At 47.6% G+C, this 12805-nt stretch overlaps 4 protein-coding genes across 4 annotated transcripts; 2 read left to right on the top strand and 2 right to left on the bottom strand.

Moving 5' to 3' along the window:
* Positions 1 to 1716: 1716 nt before the first annotated feature.
* Positions 1717 to 3059, bottom strand: MRS44_004331 (uncharacterized protein; the record flags this gene model as incomplete). The annotated part of the gene is made up of 3 exons (XM_065622158.1): positions 1717 to 2578; positions 2629 to 2645; positions 3018 to 3059. 3 exons carry the CDS (start codon positions 3057 to 3059, stop codon positions 1717 to 1719), a joined length of 921 nt encoding a protein of 306 aa, XP_065478230.1.
* Positions 3060 to 3973: 914 nt separating this feature from the next.
* MRS44_004330 (uncharacterized protein) lies at positions 3974 to 8939 on the top strand (the record flags this gene model as incomplete). The annotated part of the gene is made up of 4 exons (XM_065622157.1): positions 3974 to 4405; positions 4463 to 5018; positions 5207 to 6029; positions 6083 to 8939. The coding sequence occupies 4 exons, from the start codon at positions 3974 to 3976 to the stop codon at positions 8937 to 8939; spliced, it is 4668 nt and encodes a 1555-aa protein (XP_065478229.1).
* A 212-nt stretch (positions 8940 to 9151) lies between these two features.
* MRS44_004329 (uncharacterized protein) lies at positions 9152 to 9913 on the bottom strand (the record flags this gene model as incomplete). Its single annotated transcript, XM_046279058.2, has 1 exon — positions 9152 to 9913. One exon carries the CDS (start codon positions 9911 to 9913, stop codon positions 9152 to 9154), a length of 762 nt encoding a protein of 253 aa, XP_046125794.2.
* A 1523-nt stretch (positions 9914 to 11436) lies between these two features.
* On the top strand, positions 11437 to 12682 carry MRS44_004328 (uncharacterized protein; the record flags this gene model as incomplete). Its single annotated transcript, XM_046274257.1, has 2 exons — positions 11437 to 11689; positions 11745 to 12682. The coding sequence occupies 2 exons, from the start codon at positions 11437 to 11439 to the stop codon at positions 12680 to 12682; spliced, it is 1191 nt and encodes a 396-aa protein (XP_046125793.1).
* Between the last annotated feature and the right edge of the window lie 123 nt (positions 12683 to 12805).

The following is a 12805-nucleotide window of genomic DNA, read 5'->3' as shown; positions in this document are numbered from 1 at the left end:
AAAGAATTTATAAAATATAAATAATAATTTATAAAAGGTAAATAAAAGATAAGAAAATAATTTATAAAATTATATTTTTTTTTATTATAAATATAAAAAAGATAATAATTTAATAAATTATTAATAATATAAGGCATTTAAAAATTATTATTAATATATTTTAAGTAATATATATAAAAAACCTTATTAATATTTATTTTCTAAAAATATATATTAGGATTATACTTAAATTTAGAGAGTATAGAGGTATATATAAAAAAGAGAGATATAATTAAAAGCTTTATAATAATAAGATAAATAAATAAAATATAAAAAAAAAAAAAATTAGAAAATCTTATATAATAATATAAGAAATAAAATAAAAAATAATTATAAAAGCTATAATAATAATATTACAATAAATAAAAAAATTATTATTATAAAAAAAATAAATAAATAAGAGAAAATTATAATAAAAAATAAAAACTTTAATTATAATAATAATTATTATATTTAAGTTATTAATATTAAATAATTAATAATATAAAGTAATTATTAATTTAATAATAATTAGATAATTATAAAGGAAAATAATATAATATAATAAAGACTATAAATATTATAATAAAAAAATATAAAAAAAATAATAAATAATTAATAAGGTATTATAAAAAAGCATTAAAGCCTAAGATTATTAAAAAGTAATTAAATTTAAATATTTTTTAGTATTAATTAAAAAAAATATATAATTAATTAAATAAGTTTATAAAACTAAGCTCTTTAGAGAGGGGTAATTATAAGAATATTTAGGCTATATTAATTATTATTAATAAGTTAAGAAATCCCTAGATAATTATATAAGTATTAAGCTATATAAAATACTTCTTAGCAAAGTATTATAAAAGCTTCGCTAAGTTAAAGCCTAATTAATAAATTAAATCTATCTTATATCTTTAATATTACCTTAATTATATTAATTAGGCCTATACCTTTATAAATATTAGTTATTATTAATAAGTTAAGAAATTCTTATATAATTATATAGGCCTTAAGCTATATAAAATTCTTTTTAATAATATATTATAAAAGCTTTAATAAATTAAAAATCTAATTAACTTAAATTAAACTTATTTTATATCTCTAATATTACCTTAATTATATTAATTAGGCTTATATTTTTATATAAACTTTATATAAATTTTAATATAATTTAAAAACTTTTTTAAAAAAAATATAAAAATAAAAGTTTTATTTTTAAAACCCTTACTTAAAGAAATATATATAAAATACTTAATTTACTTTAATTATTTTTTTTTTAATTTATTATATAAGATTTAAAAAGTCTTAATTTTAATTATTTTAATTATTTTTATATTTAAATTACTTTATAAGGCTTATCTTATAATTTTATAATTATTTTATAATTTTATAATTAACTTAGCTTTCTAAGTTAACTTACCTAGGCCTTAGCTTATATAAGCTAATAAAAATTATTTAAATAAGTATATAAAATTAATTATATTTAATAAAAAATTACTTACGCTAAGGTCCTTAAGGTAATTTAAGGTAATAAAATATAAGCTATAATATAATTTTAGCTCAATCTTACTTCCTAATACTTAATAGCTAGTTGTCGGAAAGTAACCACTATGCCAAAAAGCATGGCGCGCCACTCTAGTTAGTGGTGCTTCCCTTATTGCCTACTATGCTGCCAATTCAACACTAGTATCTGGACTTTTAGGCCTCCTCGAGCGTGTTTCCCACCACTTCTGTTAGCAAGGGAGCTCTCTCGTCTCGAAACCAGCAGTCAGGCTTATGCCACTTGCGGTCAACCCCAATCTTACTCCAGTCGGCTAGGCAGTTCCAGCAGAACTCGAACATACACGACCGGCACGTCATGTGCCAGCAGCCCCCGTCCTTCAAGATTGTCACGCGGCAGTCCGGACCTGGGCACGGCTTGGTGTTATCGGCGAGCCAGAGTTCCGTCTCTTCCACGCCCGACTGCCTTCTTGAATCATACTTCTCACACGACAATCCCTCGTGCCATGGGCACTGGTGCTTGAAGCACATGGCAAAGCCGCACGCGCTGCACTCCATTTTATTGCTCGTTGAGCTATCACCACCACCCACAACCTCGTAGCTCTGCCCATTGCCGCAACCTGGGCGAAGGCACCTCCGGAAGCTAGGCCGCTTCGCAAGTATGTTCTGGAGACCGTACTCGTCGTATAGGGCAAAAGTGTCGGCGTCGGCTAGGCATCGCACCTGCTCGTGCGTGTAGAAATGCCCGCAGTCCGGCTTTGGGCATGGCAGCTGCTCCCATATCGAGGCCTCCTTGGACCCCACCTGCGTCTCGAGGTGCTTGGTGAGGCAGGCCCTGCACGTGTCCATGGAATGATGCGTGCTGCATTCCGGGAGTATGTGTGGAGGAGGGAAGTCGTCAATATTTGTGTAAGTCTCGGTGCAGATGATGCATTTTCTGGCAAACTCCAACATCTGTTCGTCTCCAGCGCTGGGTGTTGTTGCCGCGACAGGCTGTGGTCGTGCTGGTATCACATTTGGTGTTGTTGTGGTAGTGGAAGCTCGTGGCCGTGTTTGAAACCTGTGTGATGTCGTTCTGCCAGCAGACCGTGGTCGTGCTTGTACCCTCACTTCCTCTGCTCTTTGATCTGGTTTTTGTTGTTAGTGCTTGCGCCATTTGAAAAAGAAGAATATAGGAAAGTGTAAAGGTGGCCTACCTGACCTAGTGGGCGTGAGGTGCCCACCATTTGATAGACGCTGTTGCTGTTGCTGTTGCTGTTCTTGGTCTTTCTCACGGTCTGCAGCCAACTTGCCTGCCCCCCAAAACAACCCCTGCCCCAATCCCATATAATCCAAGTGCCATCACACTCACGGTCAACGTCATTTCAACAACTACGAGCTCAGTACGTTAAAGTCGAAGGGGACTTGAACGTTACTAGATGGTTGGCAGTTGGTAATGGCGGCCACAGGCAGAACCGCATTAACCGCCTGGCAGATTGGCGCCCTTCTTCATCTCAAACATAGCCACTCAAGCCCTTGAGAACTTCCTCGGAGTCCTCCATCGTACACAAGGCACACAGCACAGGGCTCGAGAGCCTGATCAACCTGTTCCCGGCCATGCCCAGACTCGGCTGCCGACCGTTACTGTCTACGAACAGCACCACCCCTCCAACCTAGGTAACACTCGACCGCCCTTTCTCATCGTACTGTCTTCTGGCTCAGTTATCCCATCAAGGGCCGGGCTTCAACCATAACAAAGAACACAATACCGCGGAGGCTCTTGATTGACTCTTCCCAACATCCGCCTTGAAAGTGGAGGTGAGGTCTGTCCCTCATGGCCATGGACTGTCACATCCGCACTAACCCGGAATATGCAGGCGCGTTGGGTGCCAACATCCATGTTTCTGGCTCAGCTCTCGTATATGCAGGAGCGAAGCCGCCAAGATCTGATCTGAATGGTGGGGTAGCCCCCATTGACATTCTCGACAACATTGGAACGCGAATTCCAAAAGAACCAACCTCTAGCCTGAACTTATGCGTATGTGGCCTGGGCAAGACTGACAGACACAATGTCGCCCTTCGCTGTCAGCCTCTTGCTCGACTGCCTTATTCCTATGGAGGCAATTGAGCCGGGTCGCTTCACCCTGGACCCGACCAACACTCTCCGAACCGCCAGCCTGCTTTTCAGCTTGATGCATCGCCGCCACCACAAACGCCTCGCGACCCACACTCTGTGTCTCACAACCCAAAGCTGAACCCCCAAGAGGCCTGGCGGTAGGTCTCAACCTCAACCCAAGGCTGAGCCAGCAGTCTGCCTGGGTATGACATCTTGGTACTTGCGGTGTAGCTGTTGGTTGCCTGCCAGGCGCTTAAAGACATGAAGCCCTCCGATGTGCCCCAGAGGTGACACTTCTTTGTTTCTGAGAAGGAAGCGGGAACATCGGGCACAACATTTCGTGTCTGGCAAAGCCCAAAGATGTCTTCGACAGAGTTTGTTCATGGCGACTATACCGTGGGATGGGTCTGCGCCCTTCCAAAGGAGCAGACCGCAGCCACGGCTATGCTGGATGTCGAACACCCAGACCTGCCCAAGCCACCCATCGACCACAACACATACACTCTGGGAACAGTTGGGAACCACAACGTGGTCATCGCTTGCCTGCCAAGGGGCAAGTACGGCACCAACTCGGGAGCCATAGTTGCCACCAGAATGCTCGACACATTTCCCTCCATCAAGTTCGGCCTCATGGTTGGCATTGGTGGTGGCATCCCTCCAAAAGTTCGACTAGGCGACGTCGTGGTTAGCATACCAACCGATCAGTATCCTGGATTCGTGCAGTGGGATTTTGGCAAGGCAGAGAAGGGCGGACAATTTGATAGGAAAGGCACTCTCAACAACCCGCCTAGCGTGCTTCTGACGGCGTTGGCTAAGCTAGAGACGACGCGTGAGATGAAGAGATCTTAGATACCTAGATACCTGGACGAGCTGGCAACCAAGTGGCCTGACCTGGTGCCCAAATACATCAAGTCTGATTCCCTCAAGGACCCTCTGCTTTCCTCAGCGGGTCTCCCAGACGATCGTGTGGGATTGTCGGCCTTGCTCTTCATGATCTGGGCGGCGATCTTGAGCATTTTCGAGTTCTTCCTGGCATGGCATGTATTTGCCCCCCAGCACCCTGTGGCCGAGAACAGGGCAGTTGATGGAGGAGAACAGGAGGCACCCAGAGACATGCAAGTCCATTACGGCCTGATTGCTTCCAGAAACCAGGTCGTCAAGGACGCTGTCTTCCGCAACAATATCAACCGACAACTGGGCGGCAACGTGCTATGTCTTGAGATAGAGGCAGCAGGGCTAGCCAACGACTTTCCGTGCCTCGTCATCCGGGGTATCTGCGACTACGCTGACTCTGGGGAGAGCAAGGAGTGCCAGGAGCACGCAGCTGCCGTGGCTGCAGCGTTTGCCAAAGAGCTTCTGTCCGTGGTGCCGGCCCAGGAGGTCAACCAGATGTGCAATGCTAAAAGTAAGCTTCAACCTGCCCTGTGAGGCTTCGCTTTGTTTTTCGTACCAGCAGGTGGGTAGCTAAGGGGACACTACTGTTGGGAGCTTTGGAGGAAATATGGCTAGGGACCATCGATTTGGGTGGATTGCAGTGCTTTTTTGTGAATATTTCTCTTGCTAATAGGATCCAGTCTTACTAGAAATTGATAGCAAGTTGGATGAAATGTCGGAAAAAGTTACCCACCTCCATCCATTCTGCACAGCGCAACCAAGAGCATCAGGACATTCTTGATTGGCTCACAACCATCGAGTATGCGCCCCTGCAGCATGATAATCTCCGAAGGCGCCAGCCTGGGACGGGGCAATGGCTCTTAGACTCGGAACAGTACCAGACCTGGCTGAAGACAAGTAGGCAGACCTTGTTCTGTCCGGGCATCCCCGGCGCAGGCAAGACTATTCTCACGCCAGTCGTGGTTGATGATGTCGGAAAAAGATTCAACGGCGATATCAACATTGGAATCGCCTACATCTATTGCAACTTTCGGCAACAAGACAATCAGAGGATTGACAAGATGCTAGCGAGTCTTTTGAAACAGTTGGCTGAACGACAGCCCTCCCTCCCAGAAGTCGTCAAAGATCTTTACAACCGCCACAAGCCTAAAAAGACACGGCCGTTGGTCGACGAGATTTCGACGACGCTTCGCTCGCTAGCAAAAACGTATGTTCGAGTCTACCTTCTTGTCGATGTGCTGGATGAATGCCAGGCATCCGACGGCAGTAGGGCAGAGCTTTTGAGGGAGTTGTTTGCGCTCCAGAAGAGTTGTGGCGCAAGTCTCTTCATGACGTCGAGGATCATGCCCGACATCCAAGAGAACTTCACAGACAACGCCATAGAGTTGGAAATCCGCGCCTCTGAGGAGGATGTGGGCAGATATCTCGACAGCCGCGTTGCCTCTTTATCAAAGGTGGTTCGAAACAACCCAAAGCTCCGCGAAGATATCAAAACTGAAGTGGTTAGAGCGGTTAACGGAATGTACGTTGCTTAAATCTATATGTTTCTTTTGTCACTACTTGCTAACTTTGCAGGTTTCTCCTCGCGGAGCTACATTTGAATTCCTTGGAAGGCAAGTTTTCACCAAAAGACATCCGAAGAGCATTGAAGGCGCTGCCGACTGAATCCACCGCATACGACGAGACGTACAAGGCCGCGATGGAGCGCATCGGAAGCCAGGCGAACACTGAAGCGTTTGCAAAGAAGGTCCTGGCGTGCATTACCTGCGCTCGACGGTCCTTCACAACGTCCGAGCTCCAGCATGCACTCGCCGTGGAGGTTGGTGAGACGGAGTTTGATGAGAACCTCCCCGAGGTTGACGACGTGGTCGCTGTATGTGCTGGGCTGGTCGTTGTGGACAAGGAGAACAATATCATCAGGCTGGTGCACTACACAACGCAGCAATACTTTGAGCGGACGCAAGGGGACTGGTTTCCCACTGCAGAGGCCGATATCACAACCGCCTGCGTCACATACCTCTCGTACAAAACCTTTGAAAGCGGTCCCTGCGAAACAAAGAGCAGGATGGATGAGAGACTGTGGTCACATCAACTCTACGGCTACGCTGCGAACAACTGGGGGCATCATGCCCGCATATCTCTATCCACAAGCAAGGAACTGATCGAGTTTCTGTGTAGTAATGGGCAGGCCGAGGCCGCTGCCGAGGCCCTGATGGTCATGGCCGAGTCTTGGAACTACATGGAGGCTCCACAAAGAATGACCGGCCTTCACCTGGCGGCTTACTTTGGAATGGCTGAAGCAATGGCTGCCCTTCTGACCCATGTGAACTACAGAGACTTGAAGGACACCCGCGGCTGGACACCACTAGCATGGGCCGCAATGAAGAGGCACGGCGCTGTCATCAAACTGCTTCTTGAGAACGGTGCTGATGCAGACTCGAGGGACGTATATCACAGGACCCCGCTGTTGCTGACGGCCGAAATGGGGCATGGGACTATTGTCAGCCTCCTGCTGGCAACAGAGGGGGTTGATGCCGATTCAAGAGATGGAACTGGAAGCACGCCACTGTTCCATGCCGCTGAGAATGGACATGCTACTGTCTTGAATATGTTCCTCACTACAGGCAAAGTTGACATACATGCAGAGAACCGAATTCGTCAGACACCGGCACGGGTAGCTGTGGAGATGGGGCATACGGACATTGTGGAGCAACTGCTCAGCATAGGCAAATTCGACATCAACTCGAGGAACGGATCTGGCGAGACGCCCTTGATTCGGGCCGTTCGAAGGAGACACGAAAACCTCGTCAAGCTGCTGTTGGCCGTGGACGAGATCCATGTCGACTTGAGGGACCGATTCGACCGGACGCCGTTGTCGTTTGCAGCCGAGGACGGGCTCGAAGCCATAGCCAAGCTGCTGATTGACACCGGCAAAGCTGATGTCAACCTGAAAGATCGAAACAACCGGACGCCGCTGTTGTTTGCGGCTGAGAATGGTCACGAGGGGGTGGTCAGGCTGTTACTAGGCCCAGGCCAGGCCCACGTTGACGCGAGGAACAATACGGGCACAACTCCGTTTCTGCATGTCATATACGATGGCCACGAGGCAATCGCCAGGCTTCTTCTAGCCACAGGAAAGGCTGGCATCGACATTCCAGATGGATCCGGCTTCACTCCACTACTGATGGCCGCGTATCAAGGGCACGAATCCATTGTCAGACTCTTGTTGGAGACGGGGCAAGTTGACGTGGACGCCAATGACACCCACGGTAGAACACCTTTACTATGGGCTGCCATGAAATGGAACGAGCCCATCGTCAGGTTGCTTCTCGAGCATGGCGCTGAGATCGACGTGAGATCTAGAGATGGCCAGGCGCCATTGTCGGTGACCAGCGCGAACGAGGCCATCACCAAGATACTGCTGGCTGCAGCTGCTACCAAGAGGGATGATTCTAGCCAGATCCCAGCCCCGTTACTTGCTCAGAGAGGGTACGAGACGGTTGTCCAGCTAGTGCTTCCAAACAACATGTGTGTTGAAACAAACGTTGACAACAGCCACCCGTCGCCATCATGGGCCACCGAGTACAACGACATGGTTAAGCTGCAACTTGCAAAGGCCAGGTTTGACATTGACGCGAAAGACCAGAACGGCTCAACACTACTCCATTATGCCTCTCAGCACGGACACGAGGCTATCGTTAAGCTGCTCCTTGCTACGGGAGCGGTCGACATCAGCACGACGGACAATTCAAGCCGGACACCTCTATCCTGTGCCGTCGAATGCGGACATGAGCCCGTTGTCAGGCTACTTGTCGCAAACGGCAAGGCCAACAGCTTCACTGGCTTCTCGCAGGAGACGTACGCTGCTCTTCTGCAGAATGAGTCAATGAGCAACCTGATTCTCACCTCATTCAAGGCCAATGTTGACGTAAAAGACAGCAGCATGAAGCCGTTATCGCGTGTTGCCGAGTACGACGCCATGTTTAGGCTGCTGATGGCCACTGGCAACTTCGACATCCATTTGAGGAATTCCGACGTGACGTTGCTGTGGCTAGCTGCCAGAAACGGCCACGATTCCCTCCTCAAACTACTGCTTGATACGGGGAAGGCTGACATCAATTTGCGATATAGCGCCGGCCTCACGCTGCTAGCCATAGCCACCATGAAGGGGCATGAGAATATCATCAAACTATTGCTCAGCATGGGAGAGGTCGACGTCAACTTGAGAGACAATTCTGGGAAAACGCCTTTATACTGGGCAGCTACACTTGGCCACCAGGGTATTGTGGATCTACTTTTAGCTACGGGACAAGCTGATGTTAATGTCACGATTGAGGGTGGGCAGACTGCGATATCGATGGCTAGAGCAAAAAAGCATGAAGGGATTGTTAGGTCGTTGCTAGGTACAGGTAAAGTAATTATAGAGGAGTAGCTGTTTCAAGACAGAAGAGTTCAATACACAGTAACTGAGTGCGAATACCTACTTATTAGTCGAGATTTCAAGATGGCGCATAACATCTACTCGATCTAAGCACGATGAAGATTCTCCGACAATATTGTATCTCATTGGGTACAGCAATGAAAGATATGTTTTAATCGAAATTCTAAATCTTGATCTTGTCATAAATCTACCAATACGTCTAGTTACCTAACTGACTTGAATGCTCTGCTAATTGCAAGCCCAGTCGCAGGGTATGACATGATTTTGTCATGCACCCTGTACTTCAAGATCTCTAGTCTAATGTCACCTTTCCCTGTGGGCCATACAGTTATAGACCCTCCCTCTCCACGGCTCTCCTTGAGTCTGTCTATTCTCTCGAGTAAAGCTTCCTTGTCCTCAGTCACGTTTTTGGCATTTTCCGCCACACGCACCGCCTCCCGGTACAACTTGACAGAATTCTCCATGGGGATATCTGTGTCATCCTCAGCATGCAAAAGAGTAATGTCATAGCTCTCAGCCTCTTTGACAAACTCTCCAAGCCTGCGAAAATTGTCCCACTTGCTTGTCAGCCTCTGTGAGAAGCGGAAGAGTGGCCTAATCCTGGCAACCGGTGAGAGTACCGGGATGAAACCACCAATGCGGTATGTGGCCGTCAGCTGTGGAATGCCTTGAAAGATAGCTGTCACGACCAGCCCAGCAAAGTGAACTGAAGGTTGACGTTGAGCAAGTTCATTGACGAGAGCAATGGCTACTGCAGATCCAAGGCTCTGGCCAAAGATGACAATCCGCTCAGGCGGGATGCTGGTCGTATTGATGGCCCAGTCAGCCACTGCTAGGGCATCCGTGATAACGCCAGCCTCAGATGGATGGCCCGTGGACTTTCCATGGCCCCGGTAGTCAAAGGCCAAGACATGGGTGTTGACGGGATCGGCGGAGTACAGTGAGCGGTAACTGTCCGGCGCCATCTACTTGCCATGGTACCGCTTGTGCCATGAAAATAGAGGACAAGGCGAGCGTCGGGGTTCTCCTTGAGCAGCCGAAAGTTGAAGGTCTGCGCAAAGCCCTTGAACCAAGTCAAAGTGACCTTGTGGAGGTAGATCAGATGGGCGTACAGTGAGGGTAGACGACCAAGGCGCCAAGGATGCCAGAATAGAGCACGGCTGGGGCGCCCAGAGTCAGGCCAAGCGCCAATATGATGGGCCGTTGGGCAGAGTTCGACATGCCAGTAAAGCAGTGAGATTTAAAGAGAAACAACGGGGATCCCAGGCCAATAGGAAAGGGTTGTCAAGGTCAAATCAGACCGCGGGCTATCGGATGGAGAAGAGTTGCCAATTCCTCTAGTTAGTGTGTCTTCTTGGTCCCTCCTCGACTCACAAGCCTCGGTCTTTCCATCTTGCACAGGAATTTGATCCGTATTCATCCTGTTCCTTCTTATGAGAACATAGTTAATCGGCAGGGGGGGCACTCTATACGAAAGCTTCAAGAACCATTACACAACATATCTATATCAGAGCATCTACCCAAGAAAAGCACATTAGACAAAGATATACTGACGTGGATTGGCCTAGGATAGTTAGCCTCAGCGATTTGCACTATATCCAACAACAGGTGCATGCCAAATTTCTTCACTTTCACTCGGATTCAGGGGCATTAAAAGGGGCCATTCTCTCCACCCAGCCGGTGACGATGATGAAATCCCATCCAAGTTGAGGATCATCGGCCTCCCTACCCTATTCATCTATTTTCGAGGGGAGTGGGCCTTTCACAAGACTTCATCCCTAATGGTCTCACTCTCCGCTCCCCAACCGCCCTTGATTAGAAATAACCGTGTTGTGGAGGGGACATGGAAATAACCCAAGCGCTGCATGGATCGCACAACGACTCCCAACCATGCCATGCCCATATCCCGAAATTCGCCAATCTCCCACAGCCACAACCGAAAACACCCATGGAAACTGCGTATAAATGCTGGCGATGTCGTCTCCACGCTTGGCAACGATGCCGATATTCCGCCTCGCGCCGCGTAAGTAGCGGGAAACAAGGTTTCATGTCAAGTGGACCTCTCACCTCAAACGCTAGCAATTTCTCTCGATTTTCTTTACAAATGCGCTCATTGGTCTGTGAATCTGGGGTGGATTAGCTTCGATGGCCTCCCTTGTCCATGTTCCGCGTCATTAAGCCTCGGTCTATATATCAGCCTCCCACTTCCCGGCGGTGGCTGGTTTGAGTGTCTCGGGAATGTCGATGGCTTCGCATGGCGGCCGAGTCATCAGGGAACTTACAATCTATGCTTGTTTCATGGAGCCGCGTAATTGTGACGAAGCGAATCAAGAATGAGATATTTGGATTATGCGCTATGTGTTATTGGCACGTAGAAGTGAAATATAAAATGGCGAACCTTCAGTCATGAGGGATGGTGAAGACAAGCAAAACATCCCAGTCTCTTTGCACACTCAAATACAACAAGGCCAATTTCACTATCCTCAACATGGCTCGTCTCACCTCTCTTCTCGCCGTCGGCCTTAGCCTCTGCAGTTCCGTCATGGGCCATCCCGGAGAGGCTCATGATCCAAAGCACATGGCCAGGGAAATCCACGCCCGTAATAACATGGCAGCGATTGGTCAACGATCCTTGGAATCGTGCTCAGGCTCTACCGCTGCTCAAGCACTTAAGGCTCGTTCGATAGAGCGACGCACGAGTCGAGTTCGCGCTCTGCGGGCGAAGAGGGGCATCACTACTCGTACGAAACAAACCAGCCATTCTGAGAAAAGCCCAATGACTGATTGAATTTTTAGCTTCCAAGAAATACCGCCGCGATACCGATGACCTGACCAGCTGGGAGGATGTCAACCACAACATGACTGGCTCAGTTTCGTACGACATGTTCACACCGCTGGCGGACATCTTCGACGCCAACTCCAGCTGCATTCTGTCCCCCGAAATCACTGCTGGTCCTTACTACGTTGTCGGAGAGTTTCTCAGATCCAACGTCATCGAGTCCGAGTACTGTGACGGAGTTCCACTCTTTCTTGAGGTCCAGTATGTCGACGTGGCGAGCTGTGAACCCGTCCCTGTCGCCGCTGTTGACATCTGGAACGCCAATGCAACTGGAGTTTACTCTGGTATCAGCGTTTCGGGCAACGAAGCCGCCGACGGTGTAAACAGTACATACCTTCGAGGTGTCCAAATCACCGACCACGACGGTGTGGTTCAGTTCGAAACCATCTTCCCTGGTCACTATCAGGGCCGAGCAACGCACACTCATCTCCTCACGCACACCAACGCGACAGTCATGCCTAATGGCACGATTTCCGTCTGGAACGCCCCCGTCGCCCATATCGGCCAGCTCTTCTGGCCCGAGACGTTGAGATCGGCTGTCGAGGCGACATATCCCTACAACACCAACACTCAAGATGTCACAAGCAACGAGGAGGACATGTGGTCAGTCCTGCAGGCCGACGCGTCTTTTGATCCTTTCCCTCAGTATGTGTATCTGGGCGACAAGGTTGAAGACGGTATCTTTGCATGGATCCAAATTGGAGTCAATGCTTCTGTAGACTACTCAACTGATGACTACTACGGCGTTGCCGGATACTTGGGTGAGGACGGAGGCCATGCCTTGGATAGCGGAATTGGCGGAGGTGGTGAGGGTGGTGAGGGTGGTGGTGCTGGCGGCCCTCCTCCCAGCGGAGCTCAAAGCGGCATGATGCCAACTGGGACCATGGCTCCTTAAAAGACGGAGTTGATACAGACAATTCGTGCTACTTCAAGTTATTGGAGAACGAATTCTCACAGGTGACAGAAGAGAATCGAGTGTTGCGTTTCCAACTGTAAATAGATCGTCCCCAGATAACAT

This window comes from Fusarium solani, assembly GCF_023522795.1.
Source record: "Fusarium solani strain SB1 chromosome Unknown bctg00000002, whole genome shotgun sequence".
Classification (NCBI taxonomy): domain Eukaryota; kingdom Fungi; phylum Ascomycota; class Sordariomycetes; order Hypocreales; family Nectriaceae; genus Fusarium; species Fusarium solani.
Note: the sequence above shows the minus strand (reverse complement) of the source record. Positions and strands in the feature narration are given on the sequence as shown.